At 36.4% G+C, this 24,603-nt stretch overlaps 3 protein-coding genes and 1 long non-coding RNA gene across 4 annotated transcripts; 2 read left to right on the forward strand and 2 right to left on the reverse strand.

Moving 5' to 3' along the window:
* Positions 1-550: 550 nt before the first annotated feature.
* On the forward strand, positions 551-8,352 carry LOC123866862 (dnaJ homolog subfamily C member 7). Its single transcript, XM_045908601.1, has 9 exons — positions 551-786; positions 1,200-1,450; positions 3,841-4,039; positions 4,728-4,866; positions 4,968-5,085; positions 5,176-5,593; positions 6,058-6,142; positions 6,504-6,597; positions 7,166-8,352. The coding sequence occupies exons 1-9, from the start codon at positions 719-721 to the stop codon at positions 7,276-7,278; spliced, it is 1,485 nt and encodes a 494-aa protein (XP_045764557.1). The 5' UTR covers positions 551-718; the 3' UTR covers positions 7,279-8,352.
* A 49-nt stretch (positions 8,353-8,401) lies between these two features.
* Positions 8,402-10,340, reverse strand: LOC123866957. The gene is made up of 3 exons (XM_045908768.1): positions 10,123-10,340; positions 9,824-10,023; positions 8,402-8,769 (listed from the first exon to the last, which is right to left on the reverse strand). The coding sequence occupies exons 1-3, from the start codon at positions 10,231-10,233 to the stop codon at positions 8,676-8,678; spliced, it is 405 nt and encodes a 134-aa protein (XP_045764724.1). The 5' UTR covers positions 10,234-10,340; the 3' UTR covers positions 8,402-8,675.
* Positions 10,341-11,855: 1,515 nt separating this feature from the next.
* LOC123866978 lies at positions 11,856-13,342 on the reverse strand. The gene is made up of 3 exons (XR_006796295.1): positions 13,181-13,342; positions 13,018-13,086; positions 11,856-11,936 (listed from the first exon to the last, which is right to left on the reverse strand). It is a non-coding gene; the product is annotated as an uncharacterized LOC123866978 (long non-coding RNA).
* Positions 13,343-14,895: 1,553 nt separating this feature from the next.
* Positions 14,896-24,603, forward strand: LOC123866967 (polycomb group protein Psc-like). Its single transcript, XM_045908780.1, has 8 exons — positions 14,896-18,420; positions 19,225-19,396; positions 20,105-20,177; positions 20,510-20,687; positions 21,175-21,341; positions 21,811-22,106; positions 23,432-23,750; positions 24,103-24,603. The coding sequence occupies exons 1-8, from the start codon at positions 15,127-15,129 to the stop codon at positions 24,329-24,331; spliced, it is 4,728 nt and encodes a 1,575-aa protein (XP_045764736.1). The 5' UTR covers positions 14,896-15,126; the 3' UTR covers positions 24,332-24,603.

Below are 24,603 nucleotides of genomic sequence, written 5' to 3' on the forward strand. Positions count from 1 at the left end.
ACCCAGATAACAACCAAAGATGAAAGAGTATCTAATCACTACGTTTTAATAACAACCGTGACAACGTGATTACATAGAGTATAGACAAAAGTACAGTCGGACAAGGATCTTTTGGCACTTGAATGACATTGACAGAGAGGGCATTTGTAGAATGGGTCGCACGCCTCGCGACTTGATCTAGGCCACAGAGTATTTTGTAAATATATGAAGCTAGGCAAAGAGACAATTTCAGTATTGACTATTGTCTAGGACTTTGTCTGTGGTGGCGTTTGTTGGCGCGCGTGTTGTGACTTTTTGGAGTGTTTTTTTGTTAAAAGTGGCCGGTTTTTGTGTCCCGCTGGTGTTTATTGGTGGTGGAACTGACCGAGGAACTGACTGAGAAGCGCTCTAAAGGGGCGCCGCGTGTATGTCGGCGGGCGCCAGCACAGACGAAGTCCATACTTATACATATAGTTTTCCTAACTTGTAAATAACTACACACTTGACATTGGCTAATCAGTGTAAAAAGCCAGACGAGAGAGAAAAAAAAAAAAAGAAAAAAACTATTGTCTATGTATTTTTATTTCACCGTTTGCCTTGGCATATGCTTGGCATGGCATTTTTCTTTTGTCATATTTTGTGGTTCCGTAATCTATTAGGTATCAAAATAATAAAGAAAGATTTGTGAAATATAAGTGAAAAACGTGTGTTTATTATCATAATTCATAACAAACTGAAAATGGCAGAGTCGGAAGTAGCAGATATATACATCACAATTGATGATATTATTCCTAAAAGTCCAGATAGGTATGATTAATTTGTTGACCTTTTGTACACCCAATTCTTAATCTACAACATTAAATTATGTAGTTTAAGCTTTAGGCATTGAACTTATTGCATTTGGAGTATAATTCTATGAATACACTGTTTAAATGTCTTTAATCTTCCTGAACCGTGACCTACTTTCAGGACAACAACCTACTGAACGCTGAACGTAGGGTAGTTTGGATGAAAAATTTCATAGGAAAAGCACGTCTTCGATCTAATAATACCCCAATCATTTAAAATATTGTACAGAAACTGTATATCATATGTTATATATCATGTTTCAACTTTCAAACTATGTACTTATTTATTGAAATAATATTTAGGAGATAATATTTTTGTCTCTATGAACTATGTTAAAGAAAATCAACTGAAATACATGTTAAATTTTGCAGACTGGCTGAAGAAAAGAAAGAGAGCGGAAATCATTTGTACAAGGTTAAAAATTATAAGGGTGCATTGGCCATGTATGAAGAAGCTATAAAGCTATGCCCCGAAAATGCTGCATATTATGGCAACAGAGCTGCTTGTTATATGATGCTTAATATGTATAAGAAAGCTCTTGAAGATGCACAGAAAGCTGTCGCCCTTGATCCCACATTCACCAAAGGCTACATACGAATGGCAAAATGCTATATTGCATTGGGTAGGTGTCATTTTTTATTTTGTATTTAATGTTTGATTAATGGTTGGTGTGGGAATACTTGTGGGAAGATTTCTGACTAGTACCATCAACATTGAATTGCAAAGTTGAAATTGAAAAATTGATATGCATTCTGGGCATTAGCTAAGTAAATAAATAAAATATTAATTACATGTTAGTTTAGTACTAGTGTAGTGTACTATATTCTGCAGAATTTCTATCACTGATTTTCTATAGCGGAACAATACTGCATTTTATTACACACCAAATGATGCATGCAACTTCATCTGTGTGATCTGTTTTTCATAAAGATACAGTGGGAACTCTTTGATTTTCCGTAGCTAAAAGTACCTATGTCCTTCCCCATCATGTGAGCTATCACTGTGCCTTTTGTCAAAATAGGTAAAACAGATGGGCTGCGAAAAGCATGCAAACAGACAGACATACTTTTGCTCTCACATTCAACTAATGGCTATGTCTAATGAGAAAAAGTGACCACGGTAGTAAGGAGAAAGATACTTTTGCTTTTATAATATTACTTACTATATTAATATTATTATACATATAATTACTATTGCAGAGTACCCTATGTGGAAGATCGTTTATTAAGCACTGTGTGTCCAGTAATCGTAAAGTATATGTGATAAAGTGTATTAGGTTCTGTTGCGGATTAATAGCGAAAAAAATTCTGTGAAATGTAGCACTAGCTCAGCAATATAAATTAAAATCCATGTCAGTGCACTGGCCCTTGTCATTTAAATAATGTCATGGCTGCATCAAAATGAAATACCATGCTAGTTACATAATTCAACTCAAGGCAAAAGGTGTAAAGAAATTGCTTTAAATTACAAAATATAGTGTTTAAAATTAGTGCTAGTAAATGTTTTCGTTGTTTGTTTATGACTAGTTAAAATAACTTCAGCAGAGAGAATACATAAACATGTAGTTTTGATACATGAAAGTTGTAAACTGTATAGTGTGCGCAAAACAAGTAGTCAGACAAAACAGAATAGGAGGCGTTTAATTGTATTATACTAAAATCTATCTCAGCGGGGCTTGTGTATTTAATCCTTAGTCTAAACCACTTAGCAAAATTTGAGAACATCAGACGAGTGAAGTTGCATCTTCATATGGACTAATTGTTTTGTGTGTACTAGGTAGGTATGTATATCTTCTTATTCTTTTGGGCTATGCAAGACTCTGAAATACTCTGTATCACTTCAAATGTCTCCGATCCATTGTGATCAGAGACAGTTGTCACTTTACATTTCCTTGCCAAAACCTGTGGCTGCCAATATATACATATTAATACATACCTATAAACTCTTGTACATATACCTACTAATAAACATGGTTATTTTAAAAGTATCAGTTAACTATTCTATTAAATACAAATTATTATTATTCAATATGAATAAATATTATAAAAATATACATATTTTTGTATGATAAGAAAAATAAAAATTACAAGACCTTTTATTAATCTATGAATACAGTTTTGGCCAGACTACTCTAATTTATCCTATTATTTGTTTTATATAATCATAGTGTGATTGATAATAATAGCATAACAACAATCTCTAAGACTGTTTATGTGGGCGAGTGTGAGTCAACAAAAGAGAAAATGAGGTTGCATCATAACAGAAGTTATCTGTTATTAGTCATAGCTTACTCTGAGACATCTGAGTAAATGAATTACACTATTTACTTGATTGTTTTTGCTGATAAAGATGAACTTAATGACTATAAAATAGGCACAAGTATGTCAGAATATTTTATCATTATACTTACTGAAGTTTTTGTATGATCTTTTCTATTTAACAGAGTTGAAGAAATAGTTATATGATATGAAAATGAATAAAATCAATTTTTAATTATTTTAACTGTAAAATTTTAGAGGAAGAGGTCTTATCTTAAGCATTAATCTAGTTTAATAGACATTGAGTTTTAAAATTAACACAAATCAAGAGTGATTAGGCACCTATGCAGGCATGCTGAGCACCTCACAATACAAGCAAAATCTTTATTTGCATAATGTGTGTACATAAGATGTTAATTCTAAAAAACTGTCAAAAGTCCAGCATATTAGCCATGTCAGCGTACAAATAAAAATAAAAATTTAATTTTTTAATTTTTAATTGATTAAAACTTGGCAATTCCAGTAAAATTGCATCCAGGATAAATTGTTCTTCTTCATCATAACAATCTTGTCAGAGCAGTAGTGGTCATCATGAAGTGACGTTTTTAAAAGCAGTTCTGTTCTGTGCATAACGAGCGTTCAATTTGGTTGGTCCATTGTACAGGCAATGGGGATACTAGCTTTTTTTTTTATAATTATGAATTTGATCTGATTGTGGTTTGGAAGATCTTTCAGAAAATACGTCCATTTGTAGGTGATATATCCGGAGCTGAGCAAGCCGTCAACAGCGCAAGCTCCCTCGGCGGCGCGGACTGCGCGTCCAACGAGCGCAGCGCGCTGGAGTCGCTGCGGCGCCTGCACGAGGACGCGCAGAGAGCTATGGCCGCGCACGACTACCGCCGCGTGGTCTTCTGCATGGACCGGTGCCTTGAATACAGTCCCGCCAGTTCTAAGTAACTACTTATTTTCCTTTCTTTCATCATCATCTCCAGCTTCATTCTGGATCACCTGGTTTAGGTTTATCATCATCAGGAACACGTCGCTGGCTCACTACTAAGCCTAGTCTTGAGCCCAATTATTCCCTGTTACCTTAGTCGCGCTATCATGAGGATAGTCTTTTTCTCTGCAATTACAAAATTGAGCTTCTAAAATCCCTATTGGATTGGAAGCAGTCTGTTTCACAGAGTATAGTTTTCATAAAATATTCATTGTTTAAAACTAATCATTATATAATGGTTTTATCTATTACTAATTGTGCACTATCTCCGTTTGTGAGTTAAATACGAGGATGTGGTCAACATTCTGATAAAGTTCTATAAAGTTATATTGCTTCTTACCAAATAATATCCAATCTGAAATGAGGAGATCCAGAGTAGGTACCTAACTGACACAGTCCAGAACGCAATGAGCGTGACATAGTTTGAAGAACTGATAGACATTGGAATCACAAGGTGCTGGCACAGGTTGGCAGGCCCCTCATACAGATGACATCTGACGCGTCACAGAGATGGATCCAGGTCCAAGACCGCGGCGGGTGGTCTCTTCAAGAGACCTAGTCTTTCGGTTGATGACGACGACGACTGGGTACCTATGAATAGTTCTATGAGTGTGTATAGTAAATATTGAATATTTTTTCTTCAGAGCTAAACTTACGAAAGCCGAGTGCTTGGCTATGCTTGGACGATGTCAAGAAGCACAGGAGATAGCCAACGATTGCCTACGATTCGATAGTTTTGACACGGAAGCACTTTACGTGAGAGGATTGTGCCTTTATTTTGAGGTATGCTCTTATATATTTTAAACCGGTCATTAGCTCCCAAATAGTTTGTGAGTGGCGCTTATACTTTTTTAGTATATATTTGACTATTTTCGTATTTTCAGGATAAAGATGAGCAAGCTTTTAAGCATTTCCAGCAAGTTCTTCGCCTTGCACCCGATCATACAAAGGCTATTGCAGCATATAAAAAAGCTAAATTGTTGAAACAAAAGAAAGAAGAAGGTTAGTTTTAAATAGGTTATTTATATTATTGTATTAATATCTTATTATTTGAGTATTAATCGTAACTTATGGTATATCATTTGTTGACAGGTAACGAAGCATTCAAAATGGGCAGATGGCAGGAAGCCTTAACTCTTTATAACGAAGCATTAACTATTGATAAAACGAATAAGAAAGTGAACGCTAAACTATACTTTAACAAGGCAACAGTTTGCTCAAAATTAAATCAAACTAAACAAGCCGCCGAAGCATGCACAGCGGCTCTAGCACTCAATGAGAACTACGTGAAGGCGCTACTCAGACGCGCTAAATGTTACACTGAACTCGGAGAGTACGAGGAGGCAGTCAAGGATTACGAAAAACTTTACAAAATCGACAAAAGCAAAGAAAACAAGCAATTACTACACGAGGCCAAAATCGCTCTTAAAAAATCTAAACGCAAAGACTACTATAAAATTCTTGGAGTTGAGAAAACTGCATCCGATGATGACATCAAAAAAGCTTACAGGTAATGGCGATTGAGTTCTTAGAATGTACGCGCTTTACTACGTTTGTAGATAAAAAAATAGGTTTTCAACGCGAATATATAAAGGCTGATCGAGCGCTCCTAATAGCTACTTGAAGCAAATACTACTTTTCGCTATCCCACTTCGTCTAGCAAATTAGAGCAAGAGTTCGGTCACCAATGATATACGACCTCTCGCTCTAGATCAGCAGTCAAAGTGGAATAGTGATAAGTAAGTATATGGATAGCCATAGATAAATTAACATAGATTCAAAGTAACCACCAAAGCGGAAATGGGCGGAGATATGTTATACCAATCAGATTCTTAATCAAAAATCTGGTAATTTGGTTGAACATATTGTCTCTGCTTTGCTCTGCTTAAGTGGATAATGGACCCTTAGATTAGTCCTAGGAATCAGATTCCTGTTTATAGTTCTCTTATTTAGCAAATAATGTGCGTATTGCAGAAAGCGCGCCCTCGTGCACCACCCGGACCGGCACGCGGGTGCCACGGATGTGGAGAAGCGCGAACAGGAGCGACGCTTCAAGGAGGTAAGGAGCAATCCTAATTATAGTCTGTACAAAATGACTTCTCACGCGCCATTTTAACTTTGTTTCAAATGTCATGTACGATTTTAGTCCATTTTAGATGTGAACTGGATTTGTACGGACTATACATAACACATTTCAGAGGACGAGGAATAGGATATTATATTTATAAACGTAGTTGCTAACGGCAACCACCACTGTCACACAGAACATGTTTTTACGTCTAAATAGCTGCCTAACTGCTAATAAACATCACGCATTACATTCAACCGCGTTTGGGGAGGGGGGGTGTTTTTTGCTTGGACGTCAATCGGTTGATAATGATGATGATGATGATAGTAATAATTTGTGTTTGTTTGTGCAGGTGGGCGAGGCATACGGCGTGCTCAGCGACCCTAAGAAGCGCGTGCGCTACGACCGCGGACAGGACTTCGACGACGACGGCTCCGGCCTGGCTGGTCAGTGCTCCGCCATACTCCTACTTACTACTTAATACGCGCGGCAGGGCTATGAGTTTAGCAGTCTAAGGCACAACGCACACTGGGAAAGCTTCTGAATTTCTTGAGAACAACTCGAACTATATTTATTTACTTTAGATTGCGGAACCCTTCGTGTGCGAGTCCGACTCGCACTATACCGGTTTTTAGTTCTCTCATAGGTAATGTAATGATCAAAAATTAAAATTTCGTAATGTAAAAAAAAAATGGTACTTAAAAAACTACAATTTACGAAATAATGAGCCGCAAAGCAGCAGTTTTCCTCTTAGAAAAATCTGAATAATATTATCATTTTGCAGTACGATATTATAAACAAAATTCATCCGACTATTCTGAACCCGATAACTAACAACCAAGGTGGACTTGGAACAAGCTATACTATAGTGAGAGGAAAAAATTCCCACCAAAGATAATTTTGTCTCATTATTCTTATTTTTAAATAATAGTAAGATTGTAAATACATCTGTAGACTCTATTCATGATCTGACTTCTGACATGCACTTGACTAGTTTTTGATATTTCATTTCAGACATGGATCCAAACATGGCATTCCAGACATACTTCAACCGCGGCGCTCAACATTTTGACTTCGGTGCTGGAAGTGCTTTCCCGGGATCTGCATTCAGCTTCCAATTCGGATAAATTATGGCGTAAACACCTTTCCACAAACAAAACGAAAACTATGGATCTTAAAAGAAATACTTAATACATCTCTAAATCTGTCATTCCATATTTATCGAAATTAGACTATTGTACTTGTCAAAATGCTTCAGAAAAGTAACATCACTTGACCGTTAAAAATACCAAAATAAACCAAAAATAAACGTAGGGTTTTTTTCTTTTGCCTTGCCTTAATATTATGTTTAAGCAATTAATATTATTAGTATAACTTTGATTAAAACTAATAACAGTTCTTTAAATAAAATTATATATTACGTTATGATACTCACAATTTTTCTCTTAGACTGATTTTAAAATTGCATTGTTTTATAATACAATAAAATTATAACTTGAATAATTACAATAATTACTATGATTGTTGTTCTAAAACACAAATCACAATCTCACCATTCATCATTAGATTATAAAATACAGTTTGCCATAGGAACCTTTGCCAAATATTTAATACAAATGACTGCTAAGATTTCTCCATTAATTGATCACAGGAAGTATGTATTAGTAAATTTTTAATCAGTAGGTATAGATTAAAATCAAATACAAGTTATTTCCTAACTATAAATAATTTGTGGTTTTGGTGGCCTACATAGTACCTACTCTGAAAAACGTTATTATGAAAAACGAGGTTAGATTTTAGTCAGTACTCAGTAGCTATGAAATTGATCTACTGGAGATAATCCAGCCCCCAATTGTGTAAGAAAAACGTATTCATGGTTATCGTAATTGCTAACAATTTCTGCCCCTTGATTGGCTGTGAAAAAAGGTAAACAGCGAATCAACCAACCAAAGGGCAGAATTCGCCGTCGATAACGATAGCGATGAAAACGTTTTTCTTACACAATCGGGGGAGCTGGACTGGATTGTTTCCAATTTTGGCGAACTCCCGAAACAGTGCAAACTTTTAAATACTATGTACTACTGCAAATAATGAAGACGATTCGAGACACCATTCGTAAAGTAACTAAGGTATTTAATATTTATAACTAAAAAGTTGCAAAATGTTTGATAAATTCATATTAAATACATATTAAATAAGGAGCACGTGTGTTTAATTTTATATTTAAAGGAAATAGTTAGTAAACAAATAGCAGTTTAAAAATTATTTTATTAATAAAACTAACAATGGAAACTGAATTTTGTCTAAGACAGTCGCAAATCCTGTTTGCATCAAAATCGGTTTCATATTGTAAGTTATATGGAAAGTTGCAGTGAAGGCAACATGCCTTATGCTTATGCCAAGAAATAAAATAAATTTACAAATATCGCATATTTTATTATAAATTGTTAAAGTAAAACACCTATAGAAAAAATGTAATATGTAGTAAGGAGTAATATAATAGTATTAGTGTTCCTTCCCGTGACTAATTTTCGGACTTTTCAGTTTTCTTATTTTTGCCCATCGCTTTATCACCTGGTGGACGTTTTGAAGCTGTTTTACTTCCTATTCCTTCAAACCTAAAACGGTTTTTTTTCTTTCATATATTTTGATTAGATACCTCGCTTCATCCGGTTGAAACTGATGTTCTCAAAAATATTCAACTGATTAAATACATAAGGCTAAGGACAAATCTAGCGGAAAGTTCACGGGAATGCGCTCCTAAGTGGCAATTTAGGAGATCGCCGTAACAGCATAGACAAGACACGGAAAATAAATTCCGTTAGATTTGTCCCTAACTTTTAAGCTTGTCACACAAGGGGCATCTGACAATATCGTTCTTCATATAAATTAGTGGACGTGCACACGGCGCGTGCGCAGAAATAAACTAATCAACATGGGGTTAATGCAATGCAATGGAAAACTCTACTTGTGATACCTCGAGAGACCGTATGCTTTGAAATGTCTGTCTTTATGAAGACATTTTAAATTAAATAAATAATTAATTTCAATAATACCACAAAAATATAGCGTTTTGGAGATAAGACTTGGAGGGAATTTTCAATAATCTTTACTCTTTGGTTCGTGCTTCTGGCTAATGAAAGGGACGCCATCATCATCGAATTGAAATATCAAAATTCAAATTACGCGAGTGAGAGAAACGCCATCGTCGTAGCGAGATAGCAATATTTGAATGGATCCACAATCCAATATGTATAAGTATTTTTAATGCTATTCTTTGAAATGAACACAATTTTCTTCTGATGCGGGATGTTTCTTAATTCAAATCACATTACAACCCTTAAGGTCCAAACGCACTTACGCTGCGCTGCGCGACGGGACGCGGCAGCGCCTTGCTTCATATTATAATGTAAACTAATGTAAACCATATAGGTAGGCCGCGCAGCGACACCCAAGTGCACTTAGCTCCATATAAACTATATTTGACGTGCCGCGTTGCGTTGCGCAGCGCAGTGAAAGTACGTTCGGACCTTTATGAATAATGTACTTGATATCAAATGCATTATAAATAGGAATCAACATATAGTTGATTCCTATTTATAATGCATTTGATGAAATACAAGATAATAAGAGTCTATAGCTCTTATTATCTTGTGTTTCATACATACGTACTTTTTCATTTTAAATGGTTTCTTCTGTTCCGGCTTCGGGGGATTGTAGTTCGTTTTAAATGTCAAAACGTAGCGCTTTACAATATCAACGTTGACTGTAACATTTTCGGGGTACATGCGCTTCTTCCAAGCTTCCCTCTCTTCTAACCACATTCTTTGGTATTCGTACGACAGAAGCCATTCTATTCGTGAGCGTCCTTCCTAAATTAAAACTTATAAAGGTGAACTAACTTGTGAAAACTACGTAATTATTACTTCCTATCTACTTTTTAAATATTTTCTGTGTAAGACGGTACCTACCATAAACTTCCATTGTTGAGGATTATACTTGGGAAAATCAGATGAAATAATGTTGTGAACAGGTCTACACTGTGTAGCTCTCTCCCATTTTATTCCAGACATACGGCCCATTCTTGTACTTCCCTTCCCTATCAGAAGAAAAATCGTTCAATATGTGGATTTTAAATTTAAAACTCCCGGTACCTACCTGTCAATTTAGAAGTTTGACATTTCAATTCAAATCTACCCATACCTCTATGAATCTACCTCAGTGGGAGTATTCTACTATCTATGGTATAGCGAGAGGTAAAAAAAAATTAAAAAGGTACGTTCTTTCAAAAAACCGGCCAAGTGCGAGTCAGACTCGCGCACCGAGGGTTCCGTACTCGGGTATTTTTCCGACACATTTCACGATAAATCAAAATCTAGTCGATACTTTAATTTATTTCTTAAACTGGACCTTTTCAAGTAAAGATTTTTATATAAACCTGTGAGGATGATATTGCCACTGTCGCAAATAAAATAACAATAAGCCTACCTACGTTGTCTATTAGTTTACAAATTGCGAAAAACCAAATTAAATTTGATTTCGCGGGCAGGCCGGTCTCATGACCCTTAAAAATAAATAAAAGTCTGTTTTAGAATGTACAAGTAAAGCCCTTTCATAATATACCCCACTTGGTATAGTTATCTTACTTTGAAAATTAAAACACATTTTAATTTTTTTGTGATGTAACCACAAATTCACGGTTTTCAGATTTATTCCTGTACTTGTGCTATACCTTGTACTGCCTTTCATGATTCTAGGTTAGCGGGAAGTACCCTATAGGTTTCTTGACAGACACGATGGACAGACAGACAGACAGACAGAAAAAAAATTAAAATGTGTTTCAATTTTCAAAATAAGATAACTATACCAAGTGGGGTATCATATAAAAGGGCTTTACCTGTAAATCCTAAAACAGATATTTATTTTTATGTAAGTATAATAGTTTTTGATTTACCGTGCAAAATGTTGGAAAAAATACCCGAGTACGGAACTCAGTGCGCGAGTCTGACTCGCACTTGGCCGGTTTTTACCTCGTGCGAGGCTGCGGCCGGCCGTACCTAGTTGCTATCCTATCGGCGAGGCCGTGCCGTCAAACAGTTTGATGCGTAGAAGCAATTAGGGGTATAGATTTCATAGTCACCCTTGGTCAACCTTGACTAATGTGACTGCCATTCACCTTCCGTCTCAAACTGCTTATTCCAGGTATATTAGTCCAGAACATATTCTAAGGATAGGCGTAGTGGGCCATAACACCCACTCCTCATTTTGTTCCTTAGATGAACTTCGATCTTAGTGTTTCAACCAAGCTTACTTCTCAGTGACGTCGATCGAGATTTCATGTTCCATAGACCAAAATGTGAACCAATCAATGAAGAATCAATCAAGAATGGCTAGTTCATAGGTTGGTTCCAAAAGTACATAAATTGGGGAATTCAGTATTGAAGGAATATTTTTGTCAAAATTAAAATAATTGGATTAACCATGGATTAACTATTTGGAATAGATCTGTGATTGCAAAACAAGTCTAATCTGAAGTTGCAACTTGGAGTTTTGCACAGGTCATACACAGGATTAATTAATAAATAAGCCTGGCTGAGATCTGCTTTGTACAATGTGCAGTCATAAAATGCCTCATGTTCTGCTGATTCTAGTTATTGTTTTGGGCACACTAAAATCTTCAGGAATAAAAAATAAGAAGAGGCAATTGAGTTTTAAATTTTTTATTTGATACACAAGTTAAGTTGTAAAAGATAATGTTATTATTCTTCTCTCCTCACGAATGTACCTGAAAAATACATTAAAAAATTAAATTTTGGAACCACAATTATTTAAGTAATTTAAAAAAAAAAAAACAATATTTGTGTGCTTTTATTAGTCCTTAAGCATAACAATATATACACAAGGGTGGAGTAAGCACATATTTTTAATATTCCCTCCAATTCTTTGCATTATTCTCATGAAGAGATAATGGCTGCCTAGGAGGGTATTTCAATATTATGAATAATTCCAGGAAAAGAAATCCATCAAAGACTGGCTTACTTAGCAGTAACTAGTTATGGCTGAATATTATTATTAGTGGCAATCACATATTTTGAGTCTTAGGTAACACTAAGTCAAAATGCTATGACAGTATGCTTGATTGAGTCACTACTTAGGATGCTGTTTAGTATAAAGCCTAGATGAATAGATAATTTCTAGCAATTTTTTGCTTTGCAATTAGTGAGATCTACAGCTAATCCAATATTATCTTCATATATAAAAATTCAGCTTCAGACTGTTTATCAGATTGACCACATATTAAGGAGAATTGGTTAGAATTGATCTCGCAATGATCTAACCCACCTGCTTCCACTGGCAAAGCTTCGTTATCACAACATGAGGTAACTACTAAATCATCTACGTTTGATAGCCATGAGGTGCTAAATATTATCTACATGGCAGATTATTACTACTACTATTGCTGTAATTTAGATTTCAGTATTACCTTGTTTTTAAGACTAAATCAAACTAAAATATTTGTAATACTTTAAGCAGAAAATAACTATATCTATCAAAGAAAAAAGCCACACAGAACTAGGCAAGATGTAAAAGTACAGCATGTTAAATACAACTTTCTAGAGTTTACTAGTAGTAATGCTGTACTTTAAGGGGACTTTGTTCTCCAATATACATACTTAATTCACTGAGAATTTCTGATCCACATGAACTATGGAAAATTCTAACCTATTCAGACTGATATATTTTGACCATCAAGTACAAAGTGTTAAAATAAATATCACACAACCGGTTTCCAAAGTGCTATGAATTTGGATTACAAGCATGGTTTTCTCACATACTAAATACAGAAATAGAACATAAAACTTTACCTTTTATTTAGACCTCGCACGCATCTTCCTACGTTTACGCTTTAGCCTTCGCATGCGCTTCTTACGCCACTGAAACAAAATACAACGAAAAAAATATAAAATGCGGCATTTACTTTCCAAAACATTAAAACACCATATTTAACAGAAAGTAACACTGAAATACCTTAGCTCTCATATTTGATAACTTTAAGCCTTAAGACTTGTAATTTCTAAAGAATCGAGGCCCTTGCGATTGTTAAAATATTTTCAGATACAGAAAGATGGGTCCTCTCGTGCTGTCAACTTTGAAAGAAAGAAAAACAGAAATGGCGATTGGCAAATGGCAATTGGTTGACATTTGGCCCAGTGTTTCCACTTACGATTTTGGTTTTACCCTAGTTTCTGTAAAAATTCACTCAAAAGATTTAGGATAGCATGCGCATAAAATAGCATTCTGTTACGTTTTCAATATAACTTCACTATCTTGAATTTTATAGTCATCTATTTTTTCCATTTTAAATATTAAGTATACGAATTGAATAGCTAATTGGTGAACACACTTATAAAAATAATATCATTTCGCTTTGCAGAAAATAAAAAACTTTTTCAATTTCCTTTTCTTGTCCTTTCAATAAATTAAAAAAAAAAACATATAACACATTGGGTGGGTATAAAATAGTAAAAAGCTCAAAGCTGTACTTATTATTAGTCGTTTCACCTTTAAATAAGGCGAAATTCCGGAACCTAAAAACACTTATAACGATGACACATGACATGAGTGACAGCTTATTAGTTACCTACCTATTTGTACCATAGAGTTATATTCGTAATGTCGTACCTAGTGGTCGTACCCTTCTTGCCGTAACCATAGATGTCGATTTCAAATCGATTTTATTTTAAATCGATAATTTAGCAACAGTACGTCGTTGGTTTCTACCACCTACCATTGCATACATTTGACATGCTCCGGAGCATAGATAATACACTAATGTCCGGACCTATTCAACCTTTTCAACCATATTATTTTTATTATATTTTAAAATTAATGTTTGTAAAATAAGTGTGAAACATCGATGTAGTGAAATGTAAAACCATATAAACAGGTGTTGTATAGGATATTGTATATTATATCCTTTAATTCACTAAACCTGTACAACAGACATAAAACTAGCGCTAGGTGCTCGGAAGTTAGAATGAAAAATTGATGTAACTAAGTAAGAAAGGAAAAACCGGAAATGGTAAAAAACGGAATGAATGTCAGCCCACGTCAGTCCTAGTCCGGCCCAAGTCCGGCCGTTGACCCAACCAAGGTCCAACCGGATTCCAGAGTTCAGAGTAGTTCAGACAAACAACAAGCGCGTCGATGAGTCTTTTGTTTGCATATTATGCTTCCCTCATAGATATGTGCTTCCCTACACTTTGGAGCGTTTCGATTGGCACTTTGCAGACAAGCCATACCTACCGCTTATTATTTGCCACAAGTATAAGGCGGATCCATTAGAAACCACCGGAAACCATCCGGATCCGGAAATCTCCGGATTCCTGGTCTGTGCCGGAAACCACTTTTTAACTCGAATACCATAAACAAAATAAGTGAAAATTTTGTGAAAATTATATTACCTGGCAGCACTCAAATCAGCTGTTATTTTATCTGTTTTTAAAATATTGACTTTGGCAGGACAAAACAAATGCTCGTTATTCGCGCCAAAATTGTTTCTGTAATTTGGGACGACACAATGTATAGAATTTTGTAATAATTGGGGTAAGTTTACCACCTAACAACTAAGTATTACCGTAATTTGTTGCCTTTATGGCATTTATTTGCATCATATTTACTGTTTGTTTTGTTAGAATTCCTTTTGGACTAATAACCATTAATATTGGACAGGGTCACAGGGTTGCCAACTTAGCGAAATATCCGTAATGTCGACGGATAGTTCTCGTAAATTATCGATGCGCATTTAAAACCTAAAATGTTATTAGTTTAACACAAATGTAATTTCAAAACGTATGTGATTCGTTAACGCGATACAACGATATAGTGAAATAATACTTTTTGTTTGGGGATGCTATATAATTGGCTCCTGTATTTCCCCCGTTATTTGGTGACGCTGGTAATGCACATTAAAAATGGTTACTTCTAACAAACAATCGGATAAAAAAGTCGTAAAAATGACCGAACAAAACAATAGTGTAGTGGTGCCTCAAAGAACACTACTAGGTGAAGTCAACGAACAAATAACGTGCCCCTTGTGTCGCGGTTACTATATCGATGCAACTACCATCGTTGAATGTTTACATTCGTTCTGCCGTAGCTGTATTATAAAACATCTGCAGGTGAAAAGCTACTGCCCAGTTTGTGAAATGATGATTAATTCCGCAAAACCTAACATTAAACTTGATAAAGCTCTACAAGATATAGTCTACAAACTAGTGCCTGGTCTGTTTCAAAAAGAGATGGAACGCCGTCAACAATTTTATGCATCTAGGCCAGGCCAAGCTGCATCTGCTACACCAGAACAGAGAGGAGAAGATACAGAAAGAATCATTTTTAGTCCAGAGGATGTGATATCTTTTTCCTTGGAATATGCTGACATTACAGACGCTGATAGTATATCCAGCAAATCTTCAGACAGCAATGAACCACCTTCAGTTTCACTGACTACTAGGAGATTCTTGCAGTGTCCCGCTGTTGTCAATATAAGTCACTTAAAAAAGTTTTTGAGTATGAAATTTGATATTGATAGCACACAGTTTGCTATTGACATATTATACAAAAGAGTTCCATTACCAGATTATTATACACTCATGGATATTGCTTACATTTATAATTGGAAAAGGAATGAACCAATGAGATTTTTTTACCAAATAATTGACTATGTTGCAATTCGGAATAGATTATTTGATATAAATAGAAAAGGAACCCATTTTCCTGATAGAAAATCTAGTCCTACATGTACGGAAGATACAAATGTGAGCAGTCCAGCTCCAAACGTAAATGATCAAGGCTCAGAAGCTTCCTCTGGTAACAACAGTCCAATGCCTGATGACAATAATACAAAGAAAGTAGGTGACACTACAAAGAAAAACGAAGCACTAGGGCAGAAAGTCAAGGATACAAATGCACAAGATTCTACTTCAGCTCAAACACCAAGATGCTCTTCCCCAGTAAAAAAGAATGATGATGAGGTGGAGAAGTCACAGTTTTTAAATTCATTTGAATTGACAGCCAAAAGTACTTCTACTACATCAAAGTCCCCATCTACCAAGCCCAATAATAGTGAAACAAACATGTTACCAAAAGACGGTCCAAATAAATCTTTGGCTAGTGCTACAAAAACTGATGATACTTTGAAAAGGAAATTTGAAAGTTCAAAAATGTTACCTGAAATGAAAAAAATTAAAATAGAGATAGAAAAGACAAAAATACCCTTACCTCAATCAGGTACCAGCGGTTTAGGAACCATTAAAATATCTAATTTAAATGATCACCTTCAAAAACCAACAGTTGATTTAATCGATAAAGTAAAAAAAGTAGACGAAATCTCAAAACCTAACCTTCCTAATGCGAGTAATAATACTCAAACATTGAATCAAATGTCTTCGAAAGAAGTTAAGCCACAACAATTTCCTACTTTAAAACAGCATTTAGATAGTCCTGCACAAAAAAGACCAGTGGCAGTGCCTCAGACCAGCTCATCCCCCAAACGTAAGCCATCTGATGTACCTTCAGCTCCACAGCCCTCATTAGTACAGAAAACTGTGTCTCCCCTTAAACTGCAAATACCAAAACCTGAAACACAATCATCTAATGTTAAGCATGTTGAACTTCCTAAACCTATTATAAAGAAAATGCCCGATCTTAAGCCCAGTATACCTCCTATTCCTACAGCGCAAAATAAGGGGCCACCTATTGGAAAATTGCGAATGGATCTTTTGGCTAATAACTGTGATCCAACAATTGATAGAAGTAAGATATTGTCACAAGTTAAAACATCCCTTCCCACACCTAACACTCCACCATCATCAGGTGATCCGTTAAAGTCACTGTTTGATTCATGTAAAATCAATATACCATCATCATTGTCTATCACTTTGACTGATCAGAAATTAGATCCTCGCAGCCCCTCTGACCCTAACAATTCTGACCCAAAAAAGAATATTGTTAATAAAAACCTTTCAACTGCTTCTACCACCAGCACTCATAAGGTGCCTAGTCCTCCAGTACATAATTACATTGAGATTCTTAAATTACCTGATACTGACCCCAAGAAACCAAACAAACCAGAGCCTAATATTGATAAAACCAATGTGCCTAATAAATCTGAAAATAATTCAGGACCTCCAAAACCACCCACTAAATCATCTGAAACTTCTGCAAAGGGTCCCGTACCCAATTTGAAACCCATTTCTGATACTAAATTAGCTAAACAGAGTGCTAATTTTACACAACCAATTACATTTCAACAAACTTTTGAGCAACAGCTCCAGTCATTACAGTCAGACAAAAAGTCTAAACTACCTAAAAACAAAACTCAAGTCCCCAAGTTGGTACCTGCCACACCAAAATCATTCACTGCTGCAAATAAACTTAATAACACTGTTGCTAAACCGAATCCAACAAATCTAGGCAATATGGAAGGTAAAGCACTTGCACTAGATTTGTCTACTCCACATAACATCCAAAGTCAGTTGGGACCACAACACACTAAAGCCTTTGAGACAATGCAATCTATAGCTAATTTGGCTAAAAAACAGAACATTCCTTCAAAAGCAGTACCTATGCCAATGGCTCCAGCAAACAGCTATGCAGGTTTTTCAAACAGGAGCCTTCCCACCAGTGCTCCACCACTGAGAGTGCCATCTGCAAGTACTATTAACCAATTAAAACTTGATAAAATTAATGCCAATGGATCACAAGTTAATCCACCTCCTCGATCAGACCCTAATCCACCAAACAATCCGGTGAAACAGACAAACAATGCAAGCCCCACTATTTCATCACCTAACTACCCTCACAATCCACCCAGTGCAACTCAACCTTCACCAAGATCACAAACTCGCTCGCCAAGCTCTTCCCCGAAGCTAGTCATAGCAGAGGAGAAGCAAGCAAATAGTACATCTACTGAACTGAATTTGAATCAGTCAAATCAAATTACAAGCACTCAATTATCCAATACAAGCACACCAAAAGTTGAGTCACCCAAAGCTTCTCCGGGGCCATCCAAAGCAGGCATTAAATCTCTTAAGCCACAAATGCCTCCTAGCAAGGTGACAGGCATAAGACAACCCATAACTCCCACAATGAATACAACTCAGCCTATAAATTCTCCAGCTGACTATCTAACCCAGCCACAACTTATATCTCACGCTCATCGAGCTATGCTGAGACATCAAATGGAAATGCAAAATGCTTGGCTCAAGGCACAGAGACAGTATGATTTATTCAAAAACATGTCAAATATGTCGCATTCAGCCCAAAATGATTTTAATAACAAAGATAAACAATAAGTTGGTATAATAAACATTAATCAATAATCATAGAATAAGGCTGGGTTCCAAGTTTGCAGATTATATATTATTATTTATTAATTTTGCTGATAGTTGGTATTTCACAGCAGTGTGAACTGAGTACAGTTGTAATTTTTAAATTACTTACAAATATTTAATTCATTGAATGATTGTGTTTATATTTTATTTGTATGTGTACATATTATAATGTAATATTTTTAATAGGGGTGGTTAATATCATATTTTTATATCTTGTGACATTGAATGTATAACAGTTGCAGTGCATTTTTTATAAATTATTTAATTGGTACATAATAATTGTATAATTACATTTTTACACTTATGATACTAGATGTATGAATTATTATTTTATTATTAATGATTTTTAAAACTCGGTAACAATTTTATTCTTCTTTTTTTCCTTTTTACAAAAACAAAATTAATCATAAGTTATGTTTTAAGAGTTTTTTTGATTTTAGATTATATGAACTAACTGTAGGACCAAAATCTTGGTTTTATATTTTAAAATATTGTGATGAATTTAAATAAAATACTTTTCATCAAAATGGTTTTTTCTTTTATAATATTATTGAAATATACATAATATAATATACCTATTTAATGCAAATCAAAGGTAAAATTATATTTTTATGTTTAATACAAATATTTTGGTTCTTATGAATTAAGCTTATAAATGTATAAAAAACTTAATTACAGATGGCGTCGCTACAAACAACTATCCCCTTCAAATCCCGAAAACGAGCTTATTATAATGAAACAAAAATAAAATCTAATAATGAAAATGAAGACATTTTAAATATTGACGTTTTGAAAAGTCCTTTGAAAAGGAAACTAGAAGATAAGATCACAGAAACGAATGATACGAAAGGTTAGTATCTATACTCTATCTGCGGAACGAAGTTAGTAAGTATAGCGGTCTCAGTTACGTAATCTCATATAAATGATAGAGGCAAAAATTTCAATGGGTGTTAACCATTTTAAGACACCAACCAATCACTACTATTAGGATTTTTGTAAGTTATTTAGAACTAGATAATGCCCGCGACTTCGTCCGCATGGATTTAGGTTTTTAAAGATCCCGTGGAAACTATTTAATTTTCCGGGATGAAAAGTTGCCTATGTCAATTACAGGGACGCAAGCTACCTCGGTACCTTTCATACGAATCGATCAAGTGGATGAGTATTTAGGAATCCCGTGGGAACTGTTTGTTTTTCCGGGATAAAAAGTAGCCTATGTCCTTCCCCGGAATGTATCCTAAGTCTGTACAAAATTTCATTAAAATCGGTTCAGCGGTTGAGCCGTGAAAGCGTAGCAGACAGACAGACACACTTTCGCATTTATAATATTACATTTATAATATTAGTATGGATAAAAAGTTACAGAAAAAATTCACATAGAAATAACTTTGTTTCTGATTTTCTTTTTTGTTTTACAGCAGTTAAGTTGGTTTTTGGTTGGTTGGTTTGAAGTTTATAGCATGACTATGGAACCCTACCTTATTTGTGTTTTGATTTTGACACACTTCCCTGCTTATTATATTTTAAATAGATAAGATTTTTTTTGATACTTTTTCAGACTTGTGTTCTGCAAAGAAAATTTCAAGAAAGCAAAAGAAGTGTGCAGATACTACAGATGCCCTAAATATTGGGTAAGTTCTTTACAGTTTATAAAATTCCCCCAATTACCGCTTTTTAGTTTGTCACAACCATCACCTGTATAAAAACACATTTTGCTATCAGTAGTGGGTGATACGCTAACTCAGTGTGTAACGCGTAATGTGTGAGTGTGAGCCACTGAGCTCATTTGACATTGGTTGGTTCTATATTGCTGCTTCATTGAGTGATATTAAAATAATTTATCATAGAAAACTTTAAATGGATTAAAAATAAATGTCAAATGAACTTGGTGGCTACCATTCAGAGTTAGACACTCGGTTAACAAATCAGCAGATAGATCTAATGGAATTTCTAAATTTCACAGAAATAGTCCTACAGAGAATGCCCTTAAACCACTTGTGGGTAGAGAAAAGGAAATAGAATTTTTGGAGAATTTTTTAACTGAACAACTTGACAAGGGCGAATCCGCTTCTCTATATGTTTCTGGACAACCCGGTACGGGCAAAACTGCGAGTTTATCGTACATCTTACAAACTCCAAAGGTAAAATATCGAAATAACTTCCTAGGGCAGTAATTTTATAGATCAAAAGTAATTGTAATATGACCACTGTGGCGGCTAATTAATTTTTAAACCTCTCTCAACTGAATTATCAGGTGCTATCCTTTGTCTCATTTTAGTTTAGAGATTATGTACAGTCAGCAACAAAGCTAGGTTTACACCCGCCAATACAAGCCACTATGGGCGGGTGCAAACCTAGCTTTGTTGCTGACTGTACTACAGAATTAGCCACACTATGTTTGTAGCCAAAGAAAAATCGTGGCAATATAATTCCAATCAAAATTTTGTAGTATTGCATATACTGGTAGATAGAATGGACACGGTACCTATGTACCTATAATCTCTATCTAATATTATTCTACCTTACTGGTTAAATTTGAAATTACTTCTTACTTTTTAAAAATAATTGTTTGATCATTTAAACACTAATCATTTTTGCTTGGTTTCTATTGTTGGTCTACTGTTTTAGATACGAGATGGATATAAACAAGTGTATATCAATTGCTTGATGATGAAATCGGCGGCTAGCATTTACTGTAGGATTTGCAAAGAGTTGCAGATAACAACTTCGGGCACGAGCGAAAAAGCTTGTCTTAGCGCCATTGAAAAATATTTATTTAAAAAACACAATCCTATGTAAGCATTTTTACCTAAAATTATAATCATTTGATACCCATGATCCTACAATCCACGGCTGGACATAAGTCTCTTGTAGGGACTTCCACACTTCACGGTTTTGCGCCGCCTAGCGGTCTTTGATTCGGTGGAATCTTTGTCTGTATTAAGGTCACTACTGAGATGATGGATTGAGTACCTACCGGTATATCCAAGTGCTGAAGTCTTTACGCATTAACCACGAAGTACCTACTTGTACAAAAGTTGGCATCACTAGCCATATTGTAAATGCGAAAGTGTGTTTGTCCTTTAATCAAAACTAAATCCACGCGAACGAAGTCGCGGGCATCAGCTAGTAAATGATATATTCCTTTAATCATTGTTTCAAAGTGGTGATTCATTTAATACAAAAAAAGATTTGTTTAAAACTTTTGTTTTGAGTCAATATCACTTGGAGACCAATGCTTTACTGTTTTTCTTTTTATTACAGCCTACTAATTTTAGATGAGATCGATCAACTAGAAAGCAAGCGTCAGTCAGTACTGTACACTATATTCGAGTGGGCTTCCACTCAGGAAACTCGACTAGTGTTAGTAGGGATTGCAAATGCTTTGGATTTGACGCAACGCTCGCTCCCAAGACTGCAAGCTCGGGCGAACCTTAGACCTGCCACACTACACTTCCCACCCTATACCAAGCAGCAAATCATCGATATATTCACACACGAGCTATCTGCTGAGGACACCACTAATGTGTTCTCGCCTGTTGCGCTACAGATGCTTGCAGGTAAGCAGTTTACACTCTACACTTCCCGTCCTATACCAAGCAGCAAATCATCGATATATTCACACACGAGCTATCTGCTGAGGACACCACTAATGTGTTCTCGCCTGTTGCGCTACAGATGCTTGCAGGTAAGCAGTTTACACTTTACACTTCCCGCCCTATACCAAGCAGCAAATCATCGATATATTCACACACGAGCTATCTGCTGAGGACACCACTAATGTGTTCTCGCCTGTTGCGCTACAGATGCTTGCAGGTAAGCAGTTTACACTCTACACTTCCCGTCCTATACCAAGCAGCAAATCATCGATATATTCACACACGAGCTATCTGCTAAGGACACCACTAATGTGTTCTCGCCTGTTGCGCTACAGATGCTTGCAGGTAAGCAGTTTACACTCTACACTTCCCGTCCTATACCAAGCAGCAAATCATCGATATATTCACACACGAGCTATCTGCCGAGGACACCACTAATGTGTTCTCGCCTGTTGCGCTACAGATGCTTGCAGGTAAGCAGTTTACACTCTACACTTCCCGTCCTATACCAAGCAGCAAATCATCGATATATTCACACACGAGCTATCTGCCGAGGACACCACTAATGTGTTCTCGCCTGTTGCGCTACAGATGCTTGCAGGTAAGCAGTTTACACTCTACACTTCCCGTCCTATACCAAGCAGCAAATCATCGATATATTCACACACGAGCTATCTGCCGAGGACACCACTAATGTGTTCTCGCCTGTTGCGCTACAGATGCTTGCAGGTAAGCAGTTTACACTCTACACTTCCCGTCCTATACCAAGCAGCAAATCATCGATATATTCACACACGAGCTATCTGCTGAGGACACCACTAATGTGTTATACAATAAAATAATATTAACATAGGAATAAACTTGCCTAACTCTTAGGAAAGGATACTTACTGCAGATACTTTCGACTGGTATGTGTACATATTGATACTCTCATGCCAGTCGAAACGTATCTTCGTCTTGTGGTGAGGATTGTCTCACCAATAAGATGGTTTAGCTCATCTTAGCTCTGGAAAAAGATTTAATGAGTTAAACTAATTGAAGCTATTAATGAGAATCACGATTCACACATCTCTCACTAAGCATCCTCACAAACCCTTGGACCTTATTCGTTACTGCTTTGGCAATAGTACGTGTGCATTGCAACAACATTGTGAATCCTCTTTTGCACGCTATTTTTACTTCCTTTTTCGCTCGTGGAAACGTGAAGGATATATTCCTACACACTTGTACGGCAAATTAAAATTAAGCTACAAAAGAGCTTCCACTTAAAAGATTTTCTTTTTTAGCCAAAATTGCCGCAGTATCGGGCGATTTGCGACGAGCCTTAGACCTAGGACGGAGGGTTATTGATCTCGCAAGACGAAGTAAATTCTCTGAGAATCAATCTGTAGATAAGATGCTGAAGGATTCATCAGTCACCGTTGAACTAAAGCAAGTTCTAGAAGTTTTGAACGACATCTACGGTGGATGTAGGAACATTGATGCAGACGCGGAAGACCGCATCCCGATGCACCAAAAACTGATACTATGCAGTCTTATGCTGATGTTGACTAAGGGGAAAAGCAAGGAAATTGTAATGGGAAAGCTCCATGATGTTTATAAAAGGTGAGTTTCATTGATGCTGTTGGAGCGTTTTAGAATTACTGTGACTACTTTTATGACATTTAGCGATTTTGACGCATGCTGCAGGCCCTTACGCACGCATCGCATACATCCTACCCACACATCCCACTGTCGTCCAGTTACCGCGATAACTTCTTTGTCCGATTGAAAGTGGTACGATGTACCACTTTTGGCATTGTCATTTTTTTGTACAGTACATTATTCTGTCCGCATTGTTCTGTCGCATTTTTTTCAACTGGCTTTACGGCTCTGGGTTATTGACGACACTCGGGCTTGACTCGACAGTCCACCTTTAAAAGTAGGTATAATATTATCATAATCATAATTTTATCAGGGTGGCCAAGGCGCGGAACATCGCTCCCATGGATTTGGGTGAGGTGGCATGGTCCTGCTCCCTGCTGGAGAATCGGGGCGCGCTGCGGGTATGCGGCGGAGCGGTCGGCGCGCCCACTCAGCGCCTGCGCCTGCGCCTGCAGTGGGACGAGGCCGAGCTCGGCGCCGCGATGCGCGACAAGCCGCTGCTCTCCGCCATACTCGCCGACTCCAGGTGCCTCACCGCCTGATACCAAATAGTTTCGCCATAAAACGCGACGTTGCCAAGTTGATGCGTCGGAGTGGCAACGTCGCACACGCACTCTATGATAGTCGCCGGCAAAAGTACGCTTCCTGCTGGAGGATCAGGCTGACCCGTTACGCTTACAGACAAGCCGCTGCTCTCCGCCATACTCGCCGACTCCAGGTGCCTCACCGCCTGATACCAAATAGTTTCACCATAGAACGCGACGTTGCCAAGTCTACGCGTTAGAGTGGGAACGTCGTGAACTCCCGCAATGAT

The sequence above is a fragment of the Maniola jurtina genome, chromosome 1, assembly GCF_905333055.1.
Source record: "Maniola jurtina chromosome 1, ilManJurt1.1, whole genome shotgun sequence".
NCBI classification, from domain to species: Eukaryota; Metazoa; Arthropoda; class Insecta; order Lepidoptera; family Nymphalidae; genus Maniola; species Maniola jurtina.

Bases quoted from the DNA above. Each gene is read 5' to 3' on its own strand.
- LOC123866862 (XM_045908601.1), top strand. From the start codon at position 719: ATGGCAGAGTCGGAAGTAGCAGATATATACATCACAATTGATGATATT. The intron at 5,086-5,175 runs GTTAGTTTTAAA...ATTTGTTGACAG, and splicing joins GAAACAAAAGAAAGAAGAAG to GTAACGAAGCATTCAAAATG. The intron at 6,143-6,503 runs GTAAGGAGCAAT...TTGTTTGTGCAG, and splicing joins AGGAGCGACGCTTCAAGGAG to GTGGGCGAGGCATACGGCGT.
- LOC123866957 (XM_045908768.1), bottom strand. From the start codon at position 10,233: ATGGGCCGTATGTCTGGAATAAAATGGGAGAGAGCTACACAGTGTAGA. The intron at 10,024-10,122 runs GTAGGTACCGTC...GTTTTAATTTAG, and splicing joins CTCAACAATGGAAGTTTATG to GAAGGACGCTCACGAATAGA. The intron at 8,770-9,823 runs GTACGTATGTAT...AAACCGTTTTAG, and splicing joins AAACCATTTAAAATGAAAAA to GTTTGAAGGAATAGGAAGTA.
- LOC123866967 (XM_045908780.1), top strand. From the start codon at position 15,127: ATGGTTACTTCTAACAAACAATCGGATAAAAAAGTCGTAAAAATGACC. The intron at 20,178-20,509 runs GTAAGTTCTTTA...TAAATTTCACAG, and splicing joins ACAGATGCCCTAAATATTGG to AAATAGTCCTACAGAGAATG. The intron at 23,751-24,102 runs GTGAGTTTCATT...TAATTTTATCAG, and splicing joins CTCCATGATGTTTATAAAAG to GGTGGCCAAGGCGCGGAACA.